The 26,891-nt window shown below is 41.9% G+C and overlaps 1 protein-coding gene across 1 annotated transcript in view; it reads right to left on the reverse strand.

Moving 5' to 3' along the window:
• Window positions 1-26,891, reverse strand: part of lrp5 (low density lipoprotein receptor-related protein 5) — a 70,805-nt gene that overhangs the window by 29,758 nt on the left and 14,156 nt on the right. The window contains exons 4-11 of the mRNA XM_083973777.1: window positions 24,046-24,114; window positions 23,811-23,939; window positions 17,848-18,044; window positions 17,474-17,605; window positions 11,323-11,411; window positions 10,957-11,175; window positions 10,722-10,810; window positions 8,976-9,147 (exon numbers count right to left, since the gene is read on the reverse strand). Coding sequence (XP_083829903.1) covers window positions 8,976-9,147; window positions 10,722-10,810; window positions 10,957-11,175; window positions 11,323-11,411; window positions 17,474-17,605; window positions 17,848-18,044; window positions 23,811-23,939; window positions 24,046-24,114 — 1,096 coding nt within the window. The remainder of the gene's footprint in view (window positions 1-8,975; window positions 9,148-10,721; window positions 10,811-10,956; window positions 11,176-11,322; window positions 11,412-17,473; window positions 17,606-17,847; window positions 18,045-23,810; window positions 23,940-24,045; window positions 24,115-26,891) is intronic.

Here is a 26,891-nt window from a genome sequence, read left to right on the forward strand (position 1 = left end):
GAGTTAATTCTCAGAAACAAGAGTTAAAAGGTTCTTAAATTCATTTAGAAAAAATTATAGTAATTCATTGATGTGAAAAATAAGAAATGTACTCTTACTCTTACTTTTACTTAAAGTAAATTTAAAAGCATGTACTTTTGGATACTTAAGTACCTTTTAAAAGCAAGTACTTTTTTACTCTTACTCGAGTAACATGTCGACTGAGCTACTTTTACTTGTAACAGAGTAAATTTTGACCAGTAGTATTTATACTCTTACTCAAGTACTGGGGTGGAGTACTCTGTCCATCTCTGATCAAAGCAGTGAAATACAGTTTATCTCATATATGGCAAAGTGCAATATTAGGTATCAGTCTAAGAAAAGTGTCCACCATAGAATAAGCATGGTTTTACTATAATGTGTCTGTCACTTCGTTACTCTGTCATGACATGCAATCAGCCCCAGTTTGAAGCCCTTTGCATGCCATTCCCACCCTCTCTGCCTCCCCATTTCCTGTCTCTCTCAACTATACTATGAAATAAAGGCAAAAAAAGTCCCAAAAATATACTTAATTAAAAAAAAAGAATAAATAACACAGCCTGAGTCCTGATAAAGCTGAAAAAGTGCAGCACCTTCTTCACGTTGGCTTCAAAACGTCTCCAGCTGGTGAATCCAGCGACCAGACAACTTAGTTTGCCTGCTGCCTGTCAGAGGAAGCTTCTATGTGTGTGTTTGCCTGTCCCTGGCTGCCTGCTCCATTATTACCACTGCCAGCGTTATAAAGAGCAGCTCCACCATTTCACAAAGCTGGCTCAAATCGTCTTTCACGGCCCTCACGGGGGATAAAGCATCAGGGCAGCGCGGAGCCACTCGGAGGCCAATGTCCACACAAAACTTCATTTCAATCCTTTATCTTACTGATCCATTCAGCCGCTCGCTATCTGCCAGGCAGCGATCTGACGCAGAGCAGACCTGAGCCACAGCGCTCGCTCGTCTTCTGTGTTGTTTCAGGAAAAAGCGTTGAAAGAGAAAAAAAAAGTCAAGTCTCTTGCGTCGATGTTCGCATGTTGCGTTTGTATGTTATTCTGAAGTGCACACATGTTCTGACGCAGTCATTCATTGTTCATTCTGTATTTATAGTTACTGTTGTATGTAGAGGTATGTTAACCCCTGACCTGGTGTCCTGTCTTCCTCATGTTCTTTCTATGACTGTTTCCTGTTACAACACATTTAAATCCTGACTCACACACACACACAGAAACATACCTCACTCATCTACTTTCATTCACTCTAAACATTCACATCACTTGTATAAGCTATCAGTGCCTGCATCTTAATAAATCATGGAGTAAGTCACGAGCCACAACCCTGGCACCAAACCATGTGTTCATTTTTAAGAATCCCCTGGAAACTTTGTTTTCTAACTTTAGCTCCAATTTCCTCTGAACATCTGTTGAACAATATATATTTAAGCAATATATCACGACAGGCCGTGGAATATGCTCATTATACCACGGCTAAGGGGCGTTGTTCGGCCCGACGCGAAGCCTTACCAATAAAGGCAATATGAAAGAGGGATACGGGATATAGTTTTATTCAACCAGAAATACATATTATCCAATAAAATAGCCTCAGTGTGAAAAAAAATAGTCCCACCTCTCCAGACGTTAGCTCCAAGTAGCTCTGCATCTCGTCTTTTCCTCCGCATTTTTTCAGGTGAAAGTCACTGCTCAGTCCCCATTGTTAACCCTCCCCGGAAGTGAAAGTTCACCTTAAACATGTGAATTCAACTACTTTAGTCCATTTTTTAACATCGTAAAGACATCAACTGTCTTTTGCTACGGACTGCAACAGTCTGTTGTCATGGATACATGACAACAACTTCCATTCATACCAGTCATACGTGCCTGACGCGGAGTGATGGCCTATGCTGTGACAAGGCTTTAGAATAGATTCAGATCGCCCGATTTCACCTTTCCGTTTCATAAATATATATATATTCTTGAACAGGGAAGGAAACACACACAGGTGACAAACAGGAAGCAGCTCTGGGTAAGAGTTCGAACCATAGACTATAAGTAAAGATGGGAGTAGCCTCGGTGACATCATTTGCAGGTTTCTGGAGGTCGGCCTGCAGAGAGACCCGTTCATAATGTCACCATCTTGCCAGCAGCTCACGGCCCTGAACTCCCGGTTAATCCAAAAAAAAAGGGCAAAGAGGAGAGGTGTGTGTGGAGCTCAGACCTCGGTGCATGCTGGCTTGTGGCAAGCATACGCTCACCCAACTGTCACTTAAAGCACCACGCCCTCAGTTACGTTAAGACTCAACAAAATTCAAGCAAGTGGGTTATGTAAAACTTCAGCCCATTACAGCTGCCATGAAGGGGAAATGACTAAGCTTTTAGTCAGTGTATCAGCTACACATCTGTCTGAACATCACTCTCCTCCTGTCTTGTGCACTGTGAGGTCCACAGTCTGCTCTGACCTCCTCTGCTCCTTCACTATGTTAAATGAAAGTACTGATTTTTAGTGCATCTCTGAGCCGACTGAGCCATGATGATCAGGTTTTGTCTTTATTACTCATTGTGACATGCAGCAAAGGGCCACATGCTAGACCAAATGAAAACTAGGACCACATAACACACGCTGCGCCGGGTGAAGCACCAGTGCAGAGTTGGGCTATCTTTCTTATTTACAGAGAACAGGCTCCATCCAGAAACCACAAATGCTAAAAATAAAAAATAAAAAACTCTGTTTTGTTAACGAGAATAAATGTAGCTCGTTACTGGCAGGTGAAGAGCCTGTTTTCACAGACAGGACTTCCTTTGCATGTGTGATGGTTTTCCTGGTTCCTGTTCCTCACTGCACATTTCACATTTAATGACCTATAAAACAACAATGGTTTTAATAAACAGTAGGAAAGCAAATGAAGAAAACATCTTCACCAATTTGCTGCAGGCACGCACACACACAAACACACACACACACACACACACTACAACATGAGCAAAGTGAGAAACAAATGTTCCCGTTTGACAACAGCAACAAAATAATAAGCAAATACAGAAACGCACTAAAGTTGATTCATAGTGTTGGAAATGAGCTAACGATTTAAATGTGAATCAGATTTAAGATCCAGATTAGACTGCAGATATCTGCTGGGCACCAGGCCAACACACCCTGTGCCATGCGATGCACTGAGCGTCATGAGCCACAGTCATGACGACAAGTGGTTATCGTCATCAAAAATGACAGTGTATCTTCTTTTACTGTGTTAAAGGGATAGTTCAACATTTTGGCAAATTGCATTCCCGTTGGAGGCAGTTTTTCAACAAGCAGTCTCTGCATTTGCCTCGAACACAACTCTTTCTGGTAACGTTCTTATTCATTATTATCTCATAGCGTGGTGAATGTGCAGGTCACAACTTGTCCACCAGAGCGTTGTGGAGTTGTTGGATTGTGTATTTGATGAGTTTGATGAAGGAAACTGAAGAAATCCCATGAGCCTCCGTAGCGTAGCTCTGAGCAGCTCGCGGCTCTGCTCCGCCGTTCTAAAAATATCTTGCACCAACAATTAAAGGTAACGAACCTACTGCTATGACTATAGGGATTATGGCAATGGGCCAATTTGCCAAATTGTTGAACTATCCCTTTAATTTAAACGAGTTGACAATGATCTACAATTTAACTTTTACAATTTGTTTTTCATTAACATTCATTTTGTAAAATATTTTTTTTTCAAAGAAACCAAGGAAAAAACTGACGTGGAAAAATATGACTTAAACGTAAATACCCCAGTACAGGTGTCTGAGGTATTTGTACCAACACTTTAACACAGCGTCACTGGACTTGGTCACATTCCTCTTCTGACACCGGCACATCTGTGTCAGCTGGTCTCGTACAGTCTGAGCCCGGTTAGAGACAAGACTCAGGCAGCTACTGACACAGAGAACAGGGGCCTTAGCAGGGGAAATTCCACCATACACACCTCCCTGCCTCCACACACACACACACACACACACACAAGCAGTTACCATATGGCTCCAAAGTGTGACTGAATGGTACAACACACAGTCAATCTGCATAATCACAACAAAGCAGCGTTTTTTTTTTCTTCTTCTTTTTTTTCTCCTTATTGTGCGTGAGTGTGTGTGTATGTGTGCGCACACACAGAAAGCAACACATCAGTCAAAGCAGCTAACACACGCGCGCACACACTCTTTTTAAAAGGAGGGGGCCTGTGGTAACTTCAGAGGGTTTTTTTTTTTTTTTTTTTCCACAGACGAGGGGGTTGGGTGGGTGGTTGCAGAGGGGGAGTCAGATTTCTTTAAAAAGACTTGAAAACAGAGAGAGAGAGAGAGTCTTCAGTCTACCTCAGTCATTTATCATTCTCTCTCTTCTCTCTTTTACTAAAACGTTGGGCGCTGTTCAGTTTTCAGTTGTCAGGCGCACACACACACGCACACAACTAAGGCAGTGAGTAGAATAAGTTATTTCTGGGGCCTTTCACTCATATTGAAAGGTCCTGAGCAACAACATTTTAAAAACAAAAACAAATGAATAAATGATCTCAGATCAGTAGTAGTTCAAGTATGAAGTTGGCAATGACAATAATCTTAAAGATGCCTGAGGAAATATTTGCTCAAGTCACAGTTTGACATTGAGTGCCTTAGTAAATCCACTGTAGATCTGATAATCTGGCCATCATCGCTTTAACTGACACAATCAATCCACAGGTATCACAATAGCCTTAGCACTACAGACACAGCAGTTAGTCAGCTGGTTGGTTCAGAGTCTTTCAGTCCTGTAAATGTGGAGTAAATGTTGCCATTTAAAACGTAGTACTTTTGAATACTAAGTATCAGAGCAATCAAGAACTCAGTCCATAAAAATCAGACTGAACAACTTCCTCTTATATAGGAGTCATATTTGTGACTGTGACATTTCTGTGACTCTGTGACTCAAGTCGTGGAGCTGTGGACTCTCCTTTTCATGAGAAGCCCACTCCCTCCTGGAATAGTAAACCCAACCCCAGCGATCCATCCCCTAACCCTAAATCCACCGCTCCTATTCCTAACCTCAGACCCCATCCTGCCTCGGCCACTGTCAGGGAGTTCAGCCAAGTTGATCTGATGACCTCTTCTCTCCTTAAGTGCAACACCCTGAACCTTCAACACTGTTCCATCCAGATGGATCTCAGCTGTGTGTGTGTTGGAGAGGGGCCTCGTCTTTATCCCCGGTCCCCCAGGAGCTGCATGGTGGGTGACCAACGCCTGTTATCGAAGGATAAACTTAGCAGACCACATGTGGCTGTGACCTGAGTTTTAATTTAGTCAGACAAAACAGTCAAATCAGTCTGACTGCTCATCAGCCTCAACCTGCTGCTACGATGTTGGTGTATCAGGAAATGAGTACGGTAATTTAAGTTTTAAGCACTGGGGCTACACAATTGATCAAAACCATTATTTTTGTGAAAATAAACTGTAAAATCTTTCAAACTGAAAAAGCAATATCACAGTCCATATTTCTACTCAAATTACCTCAATATGTTTGTTTTTTTATACACACTTTGCAGCCTTTATAAATGCAGTGTTACTGTTACAGTTTGAGATGATTTTTCTAGTTAATATCTTAAACTCTTAAACTGGCTGCTGCCTCACTCTTCATGTGTGATAATAAAAACTGAATAACATTAGAGTACACACAGCCACACACACACACACAGGCACTCACACACACACACACACACACACACACACGAGAGTGTGAGAGAGAGACACAAGGAGACGTACAATGGAAATGTCTTCACACCCAGCAGCAATTTCTATTCAACAGGATAAAAACAAGGCTGAAACGTGAAAAAAGCCCTTTGAGGTGGGTCCTTTCACCCTGACAGAGAGAGAGAGAAACAGAGGGAGGGAGGAGGAGGAGGAGGAGGGGGAGGAGGGAGGAGGGAGCAGCCACCTCTTTTCAACTGGTAAGCATTCAGCCAGAAAGCTCAGGCATTCACTACTTTGGTCCGGTCTCCTCTGCTGCTATGAAAATATGTTAACAGCAGTAAACTTGTCCACTTCCACAGGCGCCACAACGAGCAGCACAGCCGCAGCCGCACGGGCGATGAACACACAAAGACACAAGACAAATACCAACGGGAAGCAGTAAACAAATAAAAAATGATGAGTGAAAGAACAAACGGAACCACCGCGAATCAGAGGAACGTGAAGTTATTGTGGCCTTGGTGTGAGAGAAAGCGGGAGACTGGAGAACACCTGCTTTAAAGCAGCAGTGGAAGTCTTGAAGAGAGGGGGGAAGGGCAACAAGAATAACAACCCCCCCACCCCCCCACCCCCCAGCCCTGCCTCACTTTGTGTTCCTCTGCCTCAGACGCTGGGCTGTGAAGACCTCCAGGCTCCAAAACAGACCGGTTTATGTAGAAAGATACATACACAACCTGTGAAACGCACACTGCAGAGCTGGTTCTGTGGTGTGAAGCGCTACAGGAGACATTTAATACTTCTGTGAAGGCTCCACTTAACCTGATGTGCAGGTTATGGCTCGGCTATGAACCTCATTTTATTTAATTACAATTCTGACAGTTATTGTGATGAGTTCTGTTTTGCAACAAATGTAATCTCCCCTGAAGAATTAGCCCAGACTTCCTGGTTACGTAGTCGGTGTACGTTAGCAGTATATGGAGGACAAAAGAGTTTTGTTGTCTCGTCCGGCCAGACTTTAAATTCCTTGAACCGAGTTACTGACTGGAGTATGTTGAATACAAAAACATTTTCACTATGTTGGACCAGTGCACTGCAACACACCTGACCTGGTTTCATTATTCATTATTTCTATACATGTGAATATTTAGATATTTATTTTATTGATTTATCAAATTTTTTATTTCTTTGAATCGTATTCAAGTTCAAGAAAGTCCACTGTTACGGAGACATCAAAGGTGTGGTGTTTCCAAATTCAATGACTATAAAAGTGATACTGATTATCAGGAATTCTCCAAACATTTGATACAGATACCGATCATCTATGTGTGACATCAGCTGGGGCAAATGCTGCTCATTTTTTCTGGGGGCAACGTGTTATGCCTGTCACCATGTCAACATGATTTACGCTTACACTAATGTGAGCACAGACCTGCGGGTGCATCACAGACAGACTGAACCTCTCCCTCTCATGTTCAGGGGGAGATCTCTTAACTGAATGATCATTAGATTGAACATCGGCCTGTAAGGGAACCAGAAGTTAAACTGGGCCAGGGTCCTGAGCTCCGTCTCCTTCAATATCACATCAACGTATCACATTAGTATTTGTATTAATCTCCTAGTAGCAGATGAGCAGCACACACAGTCTCTGACAATACAAACAGACACTCAGTAAAATGATTCTCTGCTCTGTTAAATGTGTCTGTTGTCTCTTCTCATGTCCCTGTCATTTATTCCCATTCTGCTGCTCCTCTCATGTCATGGACAACACAAGCAGCTGTGTCTGCGTGAGTTACTATGGTTACCACAACTTTTACAAATAGCATGAATGCTGTTGTGCCTCAGGACTAAAATCTAGTGACATCACTTTACATCTTTGTTTAACCTAATAAAAGAAAAAATAGGAAATAGGCGACATCATGGCTGTGAGCAGTCAAACAGCCGGTGCCGTACATTTCATCAGTTTCTCTGTAGCCGACATTTTGACTTGTTTTGGCCTGCGAACAAGCTCAGTGATCACAAACACATTGATTAACCACAGCTGATTGGTTAGAGTTGATCGTGTCTAGGAGCATCATTTTCCAATCACATTTTTTTTCTAATAAAAATCGGCTGATCGTGTTCGGTGGTCAGTCAATCAGGGCATCTCTGATGAATAAATAATTTGAGCAGATAATTGAGCAGCAGCAGTCCTACTGTGAGTACATGGAGTTCTCTGAGCCTTTTGGCACTGACCTGTTTTTCTGAAGCCAGGGACCTTCACAGAACTCAGGCTGACCTGAATCTGCTGTCACACGGCGATGACCTGACGGCTCGTATCACCGCTGACAGGCCCGTTGTGTTTAAAATCTATATTCAGACTCATCACATTTTGTCACATATGTTTCAGATTTGAGGCCCCAAACAGGGCGGGGAGCGACCCAGCAGCTGAGTGGTGTGGATGAAGAAGCTCTGAGCGTAAAAAAAAAAAAGCCCTAAACCAAACCGCTGCATGGGATGAGAGCAGAAGCTGCACTCGTGCCTGTCACGGTGGCCGGTTTGACTCTTAATCTCGCTGTGAGCTGTCACACACAAGCTTAAGTTTATCAGCCCGAGGAACGAGACATGCTGGCTGATGGCTGAGGCGACAGGTGAACAACACCCACTATCAAAAAATCAAGAAGCAACAGAAAGAAAAGATAAATATCTGGAATGTCTGAAGAAAACAACATTCTCCAGCTTACGCACATTTCTTTTTTTTTTACCAGACTCCCACACCCAGAGTAAAGACAGTCACGCCCAGCCCTGCCTTTTGTTCTCAGGTAGTTTTTCTCAAATGACAAACAGACCAACTGACACAATAGCTAGCAACAGTCGTTCCCCAACATGCTCCAAAAAACAGATCCAAAACCCATTAGCACACTGGAAGCATCACATCTCATCACATCTCATCACATCTCCGGCTTCTGTCTCACAAGAATTTTTATTCAGTTGTCTATCATTCTTGTTTTATCAATGCAGGAGCCATGTGGAAGGTGTGGTCATTTATCTGCATGAGATTGGCCTTGAATCACTTCAGTTGAGCCTTTCACACATTTTCCTATTGCAGTACTTTACTCTCTGGCCTGTCTTATTTCACTGGAGCTGCAGTGGACGGGATGAACAGGTCAGACCAGACCAGACCAGACCAGACCAGACCAGTACAAACCGTACCAAACTAGACCAGACAGGTCAGGTCACACCGGACCTGCAGAGACGGTGACAGATGAGAAACACAGATGTGTCGTCTTGCTGCTGACATACCTCTATCTTGTCCGTCTTGGCGTCCCCCCAGTAGAGCTTCCCTGCTGCGTAGTCTATTGCCAGTCCGTTGGGCCAGCCCAGGGAGCTGTTGAGCAGGACGGCCCGGTCCGTTCCGTCCAGGTTGGCCCGCTCGATCTTAGGATGTTCACCCCAATCAGTCCAGTACATGAAGCTGAAGAGAGACAGAGGCAGCTGGAGTTAAATGGACGTGAAATGTTTTATACATTCACCAACTAATACATAGATGGTTTGTTTTTACATTTTGAAGCCGATTTTACTTGTTATTGATATTTCAGAAGCTCAAGTCAAGTGGTCTGGAACATTTATTGTCACACATCTCAGAGACTGAACTGTGACTTCAGCTCTACATACCATACCGAGGACATATTATCTTTCTTTTTTTGTTGCTTATTCATTGCAGTCATAGTGATAAGAGTCAGGTGGAAGAAGGGAAAGAGAGAGAGAGAAGACGATCACTGTGCCATCTGATGCATCATCCAGTTAAATAACTCATAAATTAATTTATTGTATAGACTATAAGGACTAGATAACTTGATAGATAATTTATGAATAAGGGGTGGGAGTAAATAAGTTTGACTTCTTCCCACTCCTTTTCGGATATGAAAAAACAAACAAACAAAAAAATCTAATTATCTTTATTTTCAATTATTTTATTTTATTTTTATGTTGTCTTTGCAAAGTTTTTATTTGTTATGTCTGTCCATTTCTGTATTATGTTTTATTTTTTTTAACATGTCCGAAATAAACTAAAACTAACTAACTAATCATTAGGACAGCAGACTGGCTGTTCAGAGGTTCAACATGGAGCTGGTTTGGGATGAACTGGATTAAAAAGGGCCGACTCTCTGAGTTGTTTAGGTTCAGCAACGCTGGGGAATTGAACAGCTTTGAGATGTTATGTTGTGATAATTAAATCTGCAGCTGTCAAAATAAGATGTTATTTTTCATTAAATAATTACAGAACAAATAATAAAATTTAAAAAAAATTGATAATTCTTGTTCCATGTTGCCCTTCGACCTGCGTCAGTGAAACTGTTCTGGCCTCAGTGGCTTTGTGACATGATGGAGGCAGATGAGCAGACGATACTTTGCGCCATAAATTGATTATTTACATTTTAAAAAACACCCAGATGGAGCTGTTGATAGGAGCACCGATTGCAAGACATTTAGATACAAATTGAGCACGTCTACCTGTGAAATGTGACTAATGCCCTTGAAAAATGTATTGCAATACACTGCAGACCAGTGGTAAGACAGGACATATTTTGACACAACTAGCATTTTTGTCCATAATCCTGTAGTTTTACGACACAGAAAAGAGAACAAAAAAAAAAAAAGTGTGTTGCTGCACACTTCACTGACAGGAAGTGGAAACTTAAGTCCATAAATATTTCAGAATACTTCCAAGGCAAAAAAGTATGTGTGTGATTAATCAAAATGTATTCATCACACAGCATGTAATGAATATAACCTTTAATTGCTTCACAGCCCTAATTACTGTAATTGATCATTTGTCTTATCCATTTCCAGTTTGAGACCCTTCAAAGCTGTAGCAAATCCATGGCAACGCTCATTATTCTGGGAGGGAGCGGGTCTAACGAGGGTCAGGATGTGTTTGAGCATTTTGTTTGGTGGATGTATCGTAGCGTTACAGTGAACTACAAGGTGAACTCTCCCCAGCCAGGGAAGGGACACACACACACACAGACACACTCTACCACCTACCCATTAACAGGGTCCAGGACGATGGCTCTGGGTTCGTCAAGATTCTCCGAAATCAGAATTTTCCGGGATGTTCCGTTCAGTCTGGTTACCTGGAAAAGCACAGGACGGCAAAATACAACACTAAAGAATCACAGCGTGTTGATTTTCTTTGTAAAGCTGCGCTAGGGAGGCTCTGATTGGTCAGACAGGTGGAGTGAATTTTAATGAACCCTAATAAGAAAAGTCTCAGCCCTACCTCGATCCGATCGGTGCCGGTGTCGGTCCAGTACAGGTTTCTGGCCACCCAGTCCACAGCTATACCGTCAGGGTGGTTGATTTCCGTGGTAACCAGTATCATGGCATTGCTGCCATCGATGTGGGAGCGCCGGATGGCCCGGACCTCGTCGTCTGTCCAATAGACGTAACCCTCCACCGGGTCGTAGTCAATGGCGATGGCATGGCGAATGTCATCAACCTGTATGAGCAGAGGAACAATTAGTACATTATGGAGTCTGTGTGTGTGTGTGTGTGTGTGTGTGTGTGTGTGTGTGTGTGTGTGTGTGTGTGTGTGTGTGTGTGTGTGTGTGTGTGTGTGTGTGTGTGTGTGTGTGTGTGCCTCTACCTGAAGGACGATGTCGGTGAAGTCCGGCAGGTCCAGGGAGATCCTCCGCAGGTCAGTCCGTCTCGCCAGCAGCAGGACCTGTTCTGCTCCTAAAACAACCACAACAGTTACATGATGAATCAACAGAGACGGAAAACTCACAGTGAGAAAGTTCGACTAGCTCTGAGACAACGGCTTTTTAATCTCTTAACTGAATGATCCTTCAAATATGGCTCAAACACTTGTCACAAATATATACCGGTACTGGAAGCATAAGATTTTACTGTTTAACAATAAATAATTTAGCCTCAGTGAAACACTGAAGTAAACTATTAGACATTAATGATAAATAACTACAAAAAGGGCAAGAGCCTATTATCAACTATTCCAGTGAAAGACCCCATCAGCCTATCAGTGTTGTGTGGAGCAAACCTATCTAACAACAAACTGAATGAACACAACACTAATGTTATTTTTCTCCAGTGGATCAACCAACACATGGACACACACTGTTTCTCAATTAAACCCAGACTGTTTGGAGTTCGCCTGCAAAGACTGAAGGCACAAAAAAGGGTTCACATCGGTTCCTATCAGCCTTCACACACAACGATATAATACTGATATGTCTGAGAAAGACTCAAAATAAACAATTAAATCAGTCAGACAATAAATGGGTGAGGCCCTGATGTGAACCGACAGTGTTGGTTTTTACTTCTCCAGCCTTACAGAAGTCTTTTTCTGCTCTCATCACATTCGTTTCTACAACATGCGATGTTCATCTTTCTATCTGCTCAAACATCAATCCAACTTTATCGCCAAGAACAGTAATTCTTGGGTGATGTGGTGTTGTGCACATGAAGCAGTCAAACATGATAAATTAAGTCAAAATTCAAGCAAGATGCAGCAGATTTTTTGACTCCATCCATTCCACACTGATGTTTCAGTTTTAAAATAATCTCTCTTGCCACATTTATTCCTGGCGTCCACACTCCTCCAAACCTGCAACTAACCAACTGCAGAGGACAATCTGCTTCCTGTTTACACTGGCTCACACACGCCCAATATACGCAGATGGTCATGTGACGTGATAAATCTACAATGTGGATAGAGATCATGGTCATATTAAAAAATGAAGAGCCTGCTGCATCATGATCATGTCTTGTCTTTCAAACTCTACACACAGTGATATGATGGGAAAATAAGCCTGACAACTGGTACTTAACAAAGCTTTGTGCAGGATAAAAGGTCATTCTGTGCATCTAAGTGTAAAAATCACATCTAACATGACACCACCAACCACAGCCTAGAGCGTGGCAATGAATCGACACCGATTTATGTCTCACAAAGATGCAACTAAGTTACTTTGCACAATTTTGAGACGCCTTCACAAAAAAACGACTGATGATGCAGAACCTGATGAAACGCAGACAGCAGGAAATGTTCAAACAGTTCAGTCGGGGATCAGATAAACTATAATTCTCCTGGTGTTTACACTGAGTGTCAGCCCAACGGTTGAGGTTTGAGTCCATAACCCACAGTATTATCTGGATGGTCCAATACAAATATCTATATACAAAGCACAGAACCTCTTAATGGCGTAATGATGAGATGACAGGATATGTAGTGCTGTTGAGTCATTATAAAACAGTCAGCGTTTAACAAAACCCACTGAAAATCCCCAGAATTAACTCGTGATGAAGACCTGGGGGAGGGAGTTTTTTTTTTCTCTCAGGACCGAATGAAGCAACGAATAAAACACCACATGTAGTTTTCTTTTCCACACATCAGTCACATACCTTAAAGGGATAGTTCAACATTTTGGCAAATTGGCCCATTGCCATAATCCCTATAGTGTTAGGAGTAGGTTCGTAACCTTAATTTGTTGTTGCAAGCTATTTTTAGAACGGCAGAGCAGAGCCGTCAAAAGGAGCCAGAGCCATCAAACTCATCAAATACACAATCCAACAACTCCAAAACGCTCTGGTGGACAAGTTGTGACCTGCACATTAACCACGCTATGAGATAACAACTCGCACTGACAATTAAAGATAACAAACCTACTGCTATGACTATAGGGATTATGGCAATGGGCCAATTTGCCAAAATGTTGAACTATCCCTTTAACATCAAAGCTCATACTGTATATGAACATTGCCAGAGCTTCGGTCATTCAGATATCAGAGCCGAAGAGCCACAAACTACACAAAGAAAATCCTATTGTGATTATTTTGGCGGAGATGAGTCACAATTTCAGCCATTGTTTGCTCCATTTCATTCATACAGGACAAAAATAAAAAATGATTTTTGTTGGCTCTCGGTACCAAATAGTTTCCTATCCTATACTTAAAGAAAGACACTGCCCGCATTACTGAAAATACAATAAATCTCATGTGTTTTGTCTTCTTTTACAAAACAATAACATGAATGAAAAATGTATAGTATTTTATAATTTATCTGCCACCTGGATGTAATAAGCAAAAAACTAAACAAGAAAACATTTACTTTCGCTTCACTGAAAAAATGAGATGTGAAATTAGATTTTTTTTTGTCCCCTAATGTTCCTTTACATCTGTGTCTGTGGTCTCAATTATGGTCTGTTGTGGCACATTTTACATTGGATATTGTGATTCTAATCAAATTTTGATTAACTGTGCAACCCTATTTGCAAGACAGCTACAGTTATGTTTGTTGTTTTCCACATTGCCATGCATCACGTATTGTATATAATGAACATCCTGTGTTTGACATGGGAGTTTTGTGCAGGTGTGGTGGAGCAACACTGCCGCTCAGGTCTTTGAAGACAAGCCCTGCTGGAGAACAACACAATCAAAGGTGCAGTGCTACTCAGAGCATCTTGACTTAAAAGGGATTGTGAACTTATTGAAACCTCAAATCTCAGACTCCTCTGCCGTTCAGTCAGTACCAGACGTTTTTTCCTCCCGCTGGGAAAATTGTACATTTCTCCAAAGCTCGTGTGATTAAAGTATAGATATCAAGGCTTCATCCAGGAGATCCAAGTCTGAGTGCTTGGTATCTGGATTAGAGCCAAACCGCCAAAACCAAACCCCTCAGTCCAATATCAATCTATCTGTTTTGAAAAAGATTTGGAGCCGCAGCCCGGCTCTGCTCTCATCGCTCTCCACCTCTCCTCCTCGCTGCAACCCGTCTGCAAACAAAGGGCTCTGCCGTCCTCGGGGATCCTCCACTGTGTTTGGCTGTTGATTCGGATTTAACAGGAGCCAAACTCACCTCATGGGAGACAATTAACTGTTTCTCTTTGTCTCTCACACCTCTGACTGTGAAGAGTGCACATTTAAAGCAGTTCAAAGTGTCTCTCTCTGTCAATTGCCCTGTCAGCTTTCTCTATCTTATCTTTGTCTCATTTTTCACATTTATTCGCTGCAATCTTAAGACAAAGACAAAGCATTATCTGTGTTTAAATTGTGTGTGCTGGAATAGTATATCCTGCCTCGCAAGCTCAAATTCTCCAGTTGATGACCTAAGATATCAAAAAACTTTGTGTCCAGTCTTTATTCCTGAGTCCTTTTTAAGTAAGTTATATATTATAATCAAATATAACTAGAAATGAAACAATTACTGGTTTCACTCTATACCACAGTAAAAATGATTGTATTCCCATTTATTCGACCCTGTGTTTACCATGGCTAATTACTGTGGTTAATTTGACTCATGTTAGTTTGTGTTCAGCATCAATCAGCAACAGTCTACCAGCTCCTGAACGTAGAATGAGAGTTAGCATTAACACAACCACTAACACTGTGTCAGCTACCGCTAGCCACATGCCAACAAACAACAGAAACATAAAAATGCAAACTATGCCAACTGTTCTGATCCATCTGCTGGTCTCTGGTTCTGGTCTCCACAGACCCCTCATCTGAGTCTGGGCTCAAACCTTGATACTCTCTGCTGTTTTACCTGGAACCAGCCGGTGGTGGGCGGAGCTAAAGGCCTGATTAAGATTTCTCAATCAGGAAGGAAGTAACAGTGGACGAGCTAAAACATTTTTTTTCTTTTTAATTTTTTTTAAATATTGTGCAATGTGCATTTGTTAGCCTTTTTACATACAGAGAGTACAGGTTTTTAAAAAGGTTTAAGTTCACTTTATAATGGAGTATGTTCATTTATAGGCTCCAACAGTGTTTGTGTGCAGATAAATGTTAAAAATGCAGACTGAAAATCGAGAGAATCGGCAATATCGTAGAATCGCAATTTAAATTGAATCGCCACCCAAAAAATCGTAGAAGAATCGAATTGGGAGAAAAGCATATCATCCCAGCCCTATTCAGAACCATTTTTTCTACTTTTTATGTGTAAAATATGATTTAACAACATGCCTGGAGAAACTGCAGTTATTGATACCAACCCACTGACTTCACTGTTGGGTGTGGTCACCCAGGAAACACCAATCACACAACCTACCAGGCTGAGACAGCAGCTCTCACCTCTCACAGGGAACAAAGCTCTTGCACTACCACAAACAATGGGTGGAGGAGGTACATGTACACAATCCAGTAACTGTGTCTGTTTTCTTTTTTTTTTTTTTTAGTTTGAGCTCCCCTCCATCAACACAATGTAACTACTCCACCTCTCTGTTCTCAAAATGTCTCCATTTGTTTCTGTTTTAGTCATGAATTGCTAATTCATAACACACAGCAATCAACCGTTGGAGTATTGATTGCTACTGTGCTGAAATCAATGGAAATGTCTCATTAATAATAACGATCACAAGAACATTTATATCTCTCATTTCACCTGCACTGTCAAAACCAATCAAAATCTGGCATCTTCGTGCCCCAGCACCAATCAGATCAGACGCTGCGAGCTGCTCCATCATCAGCTGAGTCTGGGAGTGGAGGATAAATGATGGGACAGAGGGAGAGAGAAGGAGGGAAAGCGTCTGTGATTCCCCTCCTCTCTTCGCTTGACTTCATCCTGAGACACTTAAAGACCTCTGACAAACAGTCTCTCTCTCTTACACACACACACACACACGCACGCACACACGAGCACGCGCTCCACTGCCAGCGCAATGACAAACGCCTTCAATTTAACCAGCCAAGCAAAACAAATTAGAAGCATGGACACAAAGACACACACACACACACACACATACACACTACAGGCTGACACAATAGAGCGTTGTTTTTTATTGTCAACAGTGGCTAAGTGATTGGTTGGCATGCTTCATTCAAATGTAATACATTCACACAACTCAGACTCACAGACAGGCGCGCTCTAACACACTGTTGTGTTTCTGCAGAATAAGGCTCTATTGTTTCAGCATCGTGGGAATCAACATGGCAGCTGGTCAATGTGTGTCCCGCTCTCCAAGCAGAGAGGTCAGACTCACTTTTACTTGTTTTCAGGCAGATACACGGTGCTGCATCACTGAACACACCCAAAGACAATGGTGATGGAGATTAGCAACAGTCAACACTAAAGTCCAACCGATGCCGGGATTGTTTTTTAACAGGGTGTGTCACATCTGAGCGTGTCACTCTAGTTAAGCTGGTGGCAGTGTCTTGTCTCTTTATCAAATTGGAGATCAAATCTACTGAGATTTAGTTTTGCACAATTGCACAAAAAAACAACCAAAAATCCTGAGTCAACTAAAAAAAAACACCTAGAAGTTTTTTAACGGCAGAGAAGAGGGGATGATTAAATGACTTTCGAGACCAACACTGACTACATCTGCAAAACGACCACTCAAAGACTGTTCCTCTAGAGGAGAATGACAGATTTAACTTTGACTGGAGAAAAGCAGCCGAGGAATTATTGTTCAACTTAACCAACAGATCCCTGGCTTGAATGATCTCAGCCATGTTTATCATGTCAGAGCCAAGCAGAGACCCCCATTCCCCTGTCACTGTAGTGTTGTTTTGAACTCCTGCTGTTAAGGAGGAAGCACTCTCTCCTCAGGAGCCAAATCAAACAGTTGTTCTGTCAGCTGTTGGGTTTTTTTTTTTTTTTTTTTTTTACATGTTGACCAGGTTGTGATTGTAGTTGACAAATACTAATGGATACCTAGTGTTTATAAATATATTGAGAATGAGATAATGAGGCTGGATTTGTAACTTCAAAATCACATTTAATATGATGTCTCATTTAGTGTGTCTGTTTGTACTCATACTGTTGTAAACAGGATCCATACCTGGCTTGCACGTCTTTCCATCTGGTTTGAGCTGGACACCAGTGGGACAGGCACAGCTGTAGAAAGGTTGGACTGGAGAGAGGAGGCAGAGATGACTGCAGCCTCCATTATCGTCACTACAGGGAGTCTGGACTGCAGAGACATCAACAGGAAGACCAGAGAGAGACAGAGACAGACAAATAGAAAAGACACTATGATTAGCTTCTCAGAACAGGTGGAAATGAGACATTGTGAGGATGTAAATAAGATTTGACCTCTTGGAAAATACAAAATAAAACTATTAAAGCAATAACTGCATGTAAAACCCCTTTCAAATGCTAAACTCAATGCTGATGTCAGGACACCTGTTGTTTGTATATGTTGTTATCACTTACTGTACGGCTGTCTGTAGGACTCCAGGACCTGGATGTCCATGGGTGAGTAAATCCCGCTGAGGATCTCTCTGGCTTTGTCTCCACTGTGTTTGTTACAGGCGTGAATGGAGCGGGTCTGCCAGTCGGTCCAGTACAAGGTCTCCTCAGACAGTGTCAGGGCAAAGGGATGTGTCAGGGTGCCCTCCACCACGGTTTCACTGCAGCACAAAACAAAAAGCATCTTTAGAATGAGTGAGGGGCTGGTTGAGAGTTTGTTTTTTTCCAATTTCTATACTAGAGCATCCTTACGTATAGCTCTACAGTACCTACAGTGGATATCATGTTACACTGCAGCTGTAGATCAGCTGAGTGACTCAGACAAGACTAAACTTCCCTTCGTTCTGATGGGAAGATAATGAAGTGAAAACATTCTACATCAAGTGCACATTTAAACAGATATTGGATTGTTTTAGTCGTCGCCCCTTAAAAGTGCCTAAAGCACCTTTTTCCGGTTGCCTAGCATTACTCTGTGTGCACCGACGGGCCTCAATAATAATACTAAGAAGGAGAGAAGCAAGGAAGATGCTGTGGGAGCATCAGACGCCAGGCACAGAGCGACACAGGGACCTGCTTTCAGGTCTACTTTCCATTTACTCTCCATGCATGCAGTTTGCCATTATCATGTTCTCTCTGAAAGCCCCATTACACCCTTAAAGGGATAGTTTAACAATTTGGCAAATTGGCCCATTGCCATAATCCCTATAGTTTTAGGAGTAGGTTTGTTACCTTTAATTGTCGGTGCAAGCTGTTTTTAGAGCGGTGGAGCAGAGCGGTGAGCTGCTCAGAGCTATGCTATGGAAACTAATGGGATTTCTTGGTTTCCCTCATCAAATACACAATCCAACAACTCCAAAACACTCTTGTGGACAAGTTGTGACCTGCACATTCACCACGCTATGAGATAATAATGGAACGTTATGAGACAGAGTTGTTTTCGAGGCAAATTCAGAGACTGCCCTAGACAGGAACGCGCATCAGCGGTTTTGCCTCTAAAACAACTGAATGTGCAGGTCACAACTTGTCCACCAGAGCATTGTGGAGTTGTTGGATTGTGTATTTGATGAGTTTGATGAGGGAAACCAAGAAATCCCATGAGCCTCCGTAGCGTAGCTCTGAGCAGCTCACGGCTCTGCTCCGCCGTTCTAAAACTAGCTTGCACCGACAAATAAAGGTAACGAACCTACTGCTATGACTAATGCGATTATGGCAATGGGCCAATTTGCTAAGCGAGAATAACCCATTCTGAATGAAAAGGTGGTCCAACCAGATACTGGGTTTTGACTTTGTTTTCTTCTATTGATAAAAGCAGCCAGATGTCAAAACACATGCAGCAATTCAAGGGATTTTCACCTAAATAAAAGAGAATAAAACAGTGACTGTCCAGATTCAGAGCAAAGCCCTCAGCACAGGTTTACTTGGAGACACCCACAAAACACGCAATCGCAAATAAATGGTCCCATCAACAGAAACAGTCTTGTGGCTGCATTTGTGTTATTGCCGGTAGAACTGGAGTAAAGTCATTACAATCAAGAGCCTTGAGAAAATATCTGTGAGTGATTTTCAAGAAAAAAACACTGAAAAACAAAAGAGAAAAGTAAAGATTTTGACATTTAGTCCTGATGGAGGCACTAAAGAATCCGTTTGGAAAACCTTCAGGAATGCTCCTCAAAGGACGACCATGAATATGGAGATCACATTCCACCGTGATGTGATTTTTACCAAGTTGTACCTCGACAACACATTGGAGTTTTCTTTAGTCGTCATTAAAACAACACATTAAGAGGCTCAGTAAAGGTATGTTCTCTGTTCTCAGGGCCAAACAGTTCCATATAGCACAATCGTTAGAGCGGAGGAGGGAGCAGCTCTTTCCCTGAAACACACTTTAGAATCACTTAAAAGAAAATGAACTCACACAAATGCACATCGGCACAAGATCAAAGGAGGCGCGTATTTAGAAAATCAACACAGCAGAAACTGGTTTTCATCAATCACCATTTTTTGTCCTCAGTGTGTGTGTGTGTGTGTGTGTGTGTTGTAGGAGCAGAGGTGCCTGCCAGCAGTGGTTAAGAGGGAAAAACCAAAGAACAAATTTAAACAACTCCAGATTTCAAAGCCCTGCTCAGCTTGTGTGTGTGTGTACGTGTACAAGTGAACGAATTAATTAGCAAACAGGCAAATTACTTCATCACTGAAGCTGTCAGGTACAATCAGACTAAAGCCTCCCCACCTAATTGAGAACATGTCTCCACTGTGACTTTATGACCATCAACACAACACCATGTCGTGTCTACCTTCAACACAATGAGCGTGGTGGTGGCGGTGGTTACACAAAAGTGCTACAATGAGCAGCCTGAAGCTAGGAGAAGCAGAGCTGTCGTGTCCGGGCCGTGTGCTGGCCGCCATAGGAATGACGCTGCAGGGGCTGCTGCACAGTTTACAACATTTTTCCAAAAGCATCAAGCATTTCCACTAAATGTTGGCTTGGGTTCAATCCAACCTCTCCACCATATTGTAACAATTGTAGAGAAACGCTATAGGTAACATTACACTTGCAACAGTCTCCAGGAGAACAGCTGCCTTTACAGTTATTCCTGACTCGGTGAGTAACATGAGTGTGAATTAAGACTGAGAGTGTGACAGGGAGAGACAGAGAGAGAGACATGAAGAGGGTGAATGACACGGAACAAAGGTGACAGCGGGTGGATGTGACCTGTGGATGCTGTCGTACATGGAAGGCAACACAACTCCCAGTGACTCCTGATGGGAGTATGAGCATGGTTCACATACTGCTCCATCCTGTCTTAATGTAACCCAGTGTTTTTCAACCGTGGGGTCGGGACCCCACATGAGGTCGCCTGAAATTCAAATGGGGTCACCTGAAATGTCTAATAATTGATTTAAAAAAAAGACTGATAAAAATATTTTTTTTAACTAATTATTATTCTTTTTAAAATTATGATTAAAAACACCACACACAATCTTAAAGCAGAAGTAAGCGGAATGTTTGTGTTAATATAAGTCTTAAATAGTTATATCTTCCGACAGCAATCACTTATATAGAGTGTTTGGTCTGAAACACGGGTCTGTCAGTCACTCTGCTCTGCTGTAAGCCGAGGAGAAAACTTTCCTTGTATCCTACAACCTTTATCCAATGAGGAGAGAGAACGGCATAAAGGGGCGGTCCTCTCTGTGTGTGCAGCCAAGGGATGCGCGTGAATGTGGCGACGTAGGGACGAGGGCGGGGACTGCTAACTCCATCGGCTGACAGGAAGTTAGCCAAAACCACCGGATCGCTTACTTCTGCTTTAAACAACTGTATTCTATACTTTCACTTTCTCGAATATAAATCTTGTTCAAATAAAATGCAGCATATAAAAATATCTGAGCTAGCGCATCCTGATTGACGGGGTCGCTAGAGATTTGTGAAGACAAAATGGGGTCACGAGCCAAAAAACGGTGGGAACCACTGATGTAACCCATCACATCTCTCTCCTTCTCTGTGACAGCTGATGTTTCACCTGTGTGGCCTTTTGGAACATATATATACGAAGAGGTATATTATGACGAGTTTTACTGGCGTCCCATGTACAACAGTGGGTTTTGAGCGAGTCTTTTTTTTTCTGCAGTAATGCCAAGACTGCAAGAGCCTGGCTTTGTTTGGCAACAGAGGTGGAGAGACACTGACTCAACGTCCCTGTGTGGGAATGTAAGTAAAAGTAGCTAACTTGGGTTCGATTCCACCGGTGCCCCTTTGCTGCATATCATCCCCCCTCTCTCTGCCTCCCAATTTCCTGTCCCTCAACTGTCCTATCCATTAAAGCCCCCAAAATATAGCTAAGTAGCTAACTATCTGTCTGGTTTAACACACTGAACTTTCTTATCTTCAAAGTTAGATTGTGTCGAGCATCTAAAATTTTACCTAGTTTGTAACTTTTGCCACAAGATGGAGTTTAACCAACTAATGTTAGCTGATTTCTCCCATAAACCTGAAGTTACAGTTTAGCTCGCTATGTTGGCTTGTCTTTTCAGTACTGCTATAGATTGCAGTGAGACCATGGAGGATAGTTGTTGTAGAGACTCAATTTGACATCAATACTCAGTTTATTTATTTATTTTATATTATAGTTATTTTAGTGTGGTGGTTCAGTCAGTCTTTCTTTAATTGAGAAAGGGGAGACAGCACAGCACAGATTAGATCCTCACAAGGAGTCTACGGAGAAAGGAAGGAGTTCCGGAAGGAGCTTAACTTTTAAACAATAAATCAATATTTAAGTACCACATTGTGTGCGGTGGAACTCCTTCCTTTCTCCTCAGTCTTTCTTTAATATTTATTTTCATTAAAGACACCATGTTTGGTTTTACTCTGGAAATCAGGACTTTCATTTGTTGGGTAATTGATGTCGTAGTAATGGTTTAGTCATACTCTGGCTATGAACATGTCTGATTGTGCTGTACTAAAGACACTTTTTACATAATGAGTTTGTTTCAAGCACCTTAACGTTGAGGACACTGCGATTCTAAAATAACTTCAGTGTAGCCATCAGTTGTACTGTAGATATTATTTCTGTGTCTCAGAAAGAAAATATGTCTATTTCTCTTGTGCTTCCAGATTCATGTTTCGTAGTGGTTAGGGTTAAGTTCCTGTGGCACTTTGAGTGGAATTTCAACTATGCAGAAATGTTCAATAAACTATTGTGAAATTATTTTACAAATGGTTTGGATTTCGGTGCAAAAAAAAAAAGCAGAGTTATATATGCAGTCTGAAACTGATGTAGAAATGAGACTTTGTCAGTGTTTGTCCTCAACAGGCGTCCGTCTGGAGAGGCACCAAGAAACTGATGGAGAAAGGCTGGCTGGATGAAGGGAGAAAGAAAGATAAGGTTTGGAGAGAGAGGCGGCAGCTGGATAGACTAAAGGAGAGAAGGAAAGAATGAGCTGTAAGAGAGATGCACTGGGAGTGTGTGTGAAGCCGTGTGTGTTTTGACTGGGGCCTCCATACCACAGTTATGTTTGTGTTGGATAACGCTCCCATGCTCTCTCTCTCTCTCTCTCTCTCTCTCTCTCTCTCTCTTGCTACTTTTCTTTCATTCTGTCGGTACAGCAATTTCCCTCTTCCTCTCCCCCCTTTCTCTGTCAGAAAGAAGCAGATTGAAACTCTAAGACATTTCCTGCTGATCTTTGAAAGTTTCAATAGAGGCTTTGGTGCTAATGAAACCTCCTAGTGGAGGACAGTTTGGAGCGAAGGCCTCAAGATATCCTGACTGTCATCATAATTTGGTACACAGGACTCACTTGACACTATAGACACTATGGAAGTTCCTCACATGACATCGGAGTGACCTCCTCTTGCTCAATTTTGGAAAAGTACTTGTTGTGTTCAACTGTACAAATATACAACATTTCCTCACTTAGGGCTCCACAATGACAGAAATGTGTAATACTTACAGACTTAGCAGCTGCCAAGAGACTTATTGCAACACATTGGACACACCGCTCCCACACAGTCTGACCGTAAGGCAGAGGTGGAATCTAACCTTTCTTCACATTATTTATGTGCCGTTACCAAGCGCTTGTATCAACTGGGGCTAAAGAGGTGAATGTGAATATGTGGCTCTCAGCAAATGAGACAACAGCATCAGCAATTCTCTCTCTCGTTTTATAGATCCGTATGACCTGTTCCACTGGACGGAGAACAGATTGTTTTCTTACTCTTTTTCTTCTGGGTTTTCTTTTTTCTCTTTTTTTTAGGTTTGTGGATTGGGTTCTAAAGATTTAACCCTTTGTCCACTGGCTGGTCATCATTATATTTCTGTAGTTCTTGATAATAAAAATGTTTTTCTGTTTCCCTTATAGATGCTTAAATTTCAGTCAAACAGACAAAAGGAAGAGGCTGGAGCACAAGCCCCATACACAAAGCTTCATACCGTGCTGATCCGTCCAGGTTAGCTCTGTGGATGAAACTGAGTTTGGCATCTGCCCAGTACAACTTCTGTTCCACCAGGTCTATGGTCAGACCGTTGGGCCAGTAAATGTCCGCATTCACTATCACCTTCCTGTTGTAGACAGAGACACAGAAAGTGAAGAGGTTAAGAGAAGAGCGTTTAGATGGAAAGGGGATACAGCAGGTGAGGTCACTTCTAGTTTGTTTGGACATATTACCTGTTGCTACCGTCCATGCCAGCGCGCTCTATCCTGGGCTCCTCCCCCCAATCAGTCCAGTACATGTACCTGAATGAAAAAAAAGACATGTGTTAATAAAACCAATCAGGACGTCCTAACAACTTATCACCGCTGATTAGATGGGAATTTGGTTGACCTGTCTATTCGTCCTGATGGGCTACGTAACTTTTTCAGACAAAGAAGTATCACTCTGCCTGTGTAGCATCTTAAAGGCTAAGTTAACCAGCATTATACATTGATGAAATATTGATAATTATTTTCTAGTGGTGGCAGCAAACTCCTCACTAATCACATCCATACAACAAAAACAGATGTTTTGGCTCCACTTTTGTGTTTTGTCATATCTTCACATGATGCACTACCACCATGGTCGAATCCCGTGGCTGGTTTAAGACGTCACAGCATAAAAACACAGTTACATCTTCCCTCCAAAGTGCTGATTTCAAACTATGTGCTACTTTTTGTTGTTGAGGAGTTAAATTCTGTCTTTGCTGTTCCTAGTTTATAGTGCTTTTTTGTTTTGTTTTTTGCAACCGACCGACTGCAGAGCAGACAATCTGCTTCCTGTTTATACTGGCTCACACATGCCCAGTGTACATGATTGCTCAGGTATGTATGCATTTACAGGTGTGATAGCCTGGACGTAAATCATTTCTGATACGAAGCAAAACACTTGTCTGAACAGAGATCGAATTGAATTATGGCATTTTTAAAAGAAAACGTGGAAGTAGAAAAAGTAGAGTCTGAAAAACCAGATACTCTTCTGACAGCCTACGCCACAGTCTTGATTAGTCCCAACCAGCTGTAGTACATATCAAACCTACATTTTCTACAAAGCAGGGGCTGTAATGTTGCTCTCTAACAGCGAAAAAGAAAGAAGTATTTGCTGTAAGATGCATTATATATATATATATATATATATATATATTTTTTTTTTTTTTAATTGCCTTTTTACCATTATATTTAATCCCATTTGCAACTTACAGAAAAAGTCACAGTCTGAAGGTTTTTAGCATAAGACAATTTTTCCTAATCAAATTGTGTGTTTTCTAAATTCAAGGGTGCAAATATGTTGATATCGTGACAAAGAGGAAAAATAATTGTCAGGTCATATAGGTGATCATGAGTATTCAAAAACAGCCAAAATATGTTTTACTGTCTTTATTGTCAATATCCAGGCTTTCTTAGACCAGCATGTTTTTGTTTAGAAAATGATTCTGTTAACTCAATAACTTTTGGGAAAAGACCAAATGAGGAAAAACAAGAGAAACAACCTGTCAACTACTACAATGCTAATAGTGTTTTTTTTTCTCTGGCATAAATCAGATCTACAATAAAAGTAAAATGAAGAAACAACGACAACTCCTCTATGGTTCGGTTCCCAGGGAAATCAAGTGGAGCACAGTAAATCAGTCTGTCAGGTTTGAATGACACATTAAACTGTGTGGAGGTATGGGTATGTTAAACACACAACTGCATGTGTGTGTGTGTGTATGTGACAACACACAGATCTGCGTTCCTTCAGCTGCCAGCACAGAAACAACAACAACAGAGCAGGAAACCAGAGAGAGAAGCTCTGATTCATTCCTGGTGTCTGTGCTGTGCACACATTTACAGTATGAACTGATCTGGTATGAACTCACTGTTAAAGCCACATGTTTCAGTGTGTGTGGGGACACATGCACACTGATATGTTGGTGCAGTGATTTGTACTTTTGACTCTCAGTGAGACAGTTCTGGGTTCAGCTCCCTGAACTGCCTCCCAACTCATTCCAATTTTCATGCTGGTACCACCACTGCACCTTTACGTATACATGTGCCGTCAAAACGGTGGGATTTATGCAAATGTATGCAAATGTGTTCATGTTAACAAAGAATTTCAAAAAACTTGTAATACATTTTTTGTTTATCTTAATGTAAGTAATCAACTCAGTAATTTTCATGGAGATATCTAAAGGTTAAACATTTTACCCTATTCACGTGAGAAAAATAATGCATAGGCGTATGAATGGGCTATATTTGGGTCTTTTTTGAAACTTTCCCCTAATGGGATTCTTCGGGGCTTTTTCTCCCTCACTCAGGACATGTTGAGGATACAAAATCAGTTGAGTTTGCTTCTGTTGCAATTTGTTCAACCTTTTTTCATAAAATGACTGGACTATAGTTCTCTTTTCTCTCTCTATTTGTTTCGGGTTCCTCCCACAGTCTAAAGACGTGCACTAGGTTGACTGGAAACTCTAAATTTCCCCGTATGTGCAATTGTTACTGCGTGTGCATTATTCCTCTCTATATTCCGGCTCTGTGATAGGCTGGCGTGCACCCAGCCCTCGCCCTGTGTCGGATGGGACCGGCTCCAGCCCGGCACCCTGCACGGATAAGTGGTATAGCTGGATGCATGGATAGTAGTGGCTGGCTATAAATACATGTTTCTTAGTTACCTGGCCCTGACACCAGCTACCTTATTGTTTCCTGCTGCCAGTGTTTCCTCCTTTCTCCTGCCAAATATATCTCCAAACATGGACACACCCTGTGTTTAATGTAATCTATATAAATGTTGGCTGTGCATATTTGTCCTGGGAGCTAAGATGGTATTCAGCCTCTTCAGTATGAGAGACCCACACTGCCTCAGCACTGTGTTAAAAGGACATTGCAGTGAATTGCTGTCCAACAGGTCAGTGGAGTATTCACACAGGTTTAAAAACAGTTTGGTAAAAAACTGTTGAGGCCATGATGGTCAACCGCTGACTCCTTAAACATCACGGAGAGAATTCAAATACACAATCTTAGGGTCGTCCGAGTGAACACCATTTAAGGCAATTAGCAGA

The sequence above is a fragment of the Trachurus trachurus genome (genome assembly GCF_905171665.1).
Source record: "Trachurus trachurus genome assembly, chromosome: 6".
Taxonomy (NCBI): domain Eukaryota; kingdom Metazoa; phylum Chordata; class Actinopteri; order Carangiformes; family Carangidae; genus Trachurus; species Trachurus trachurus.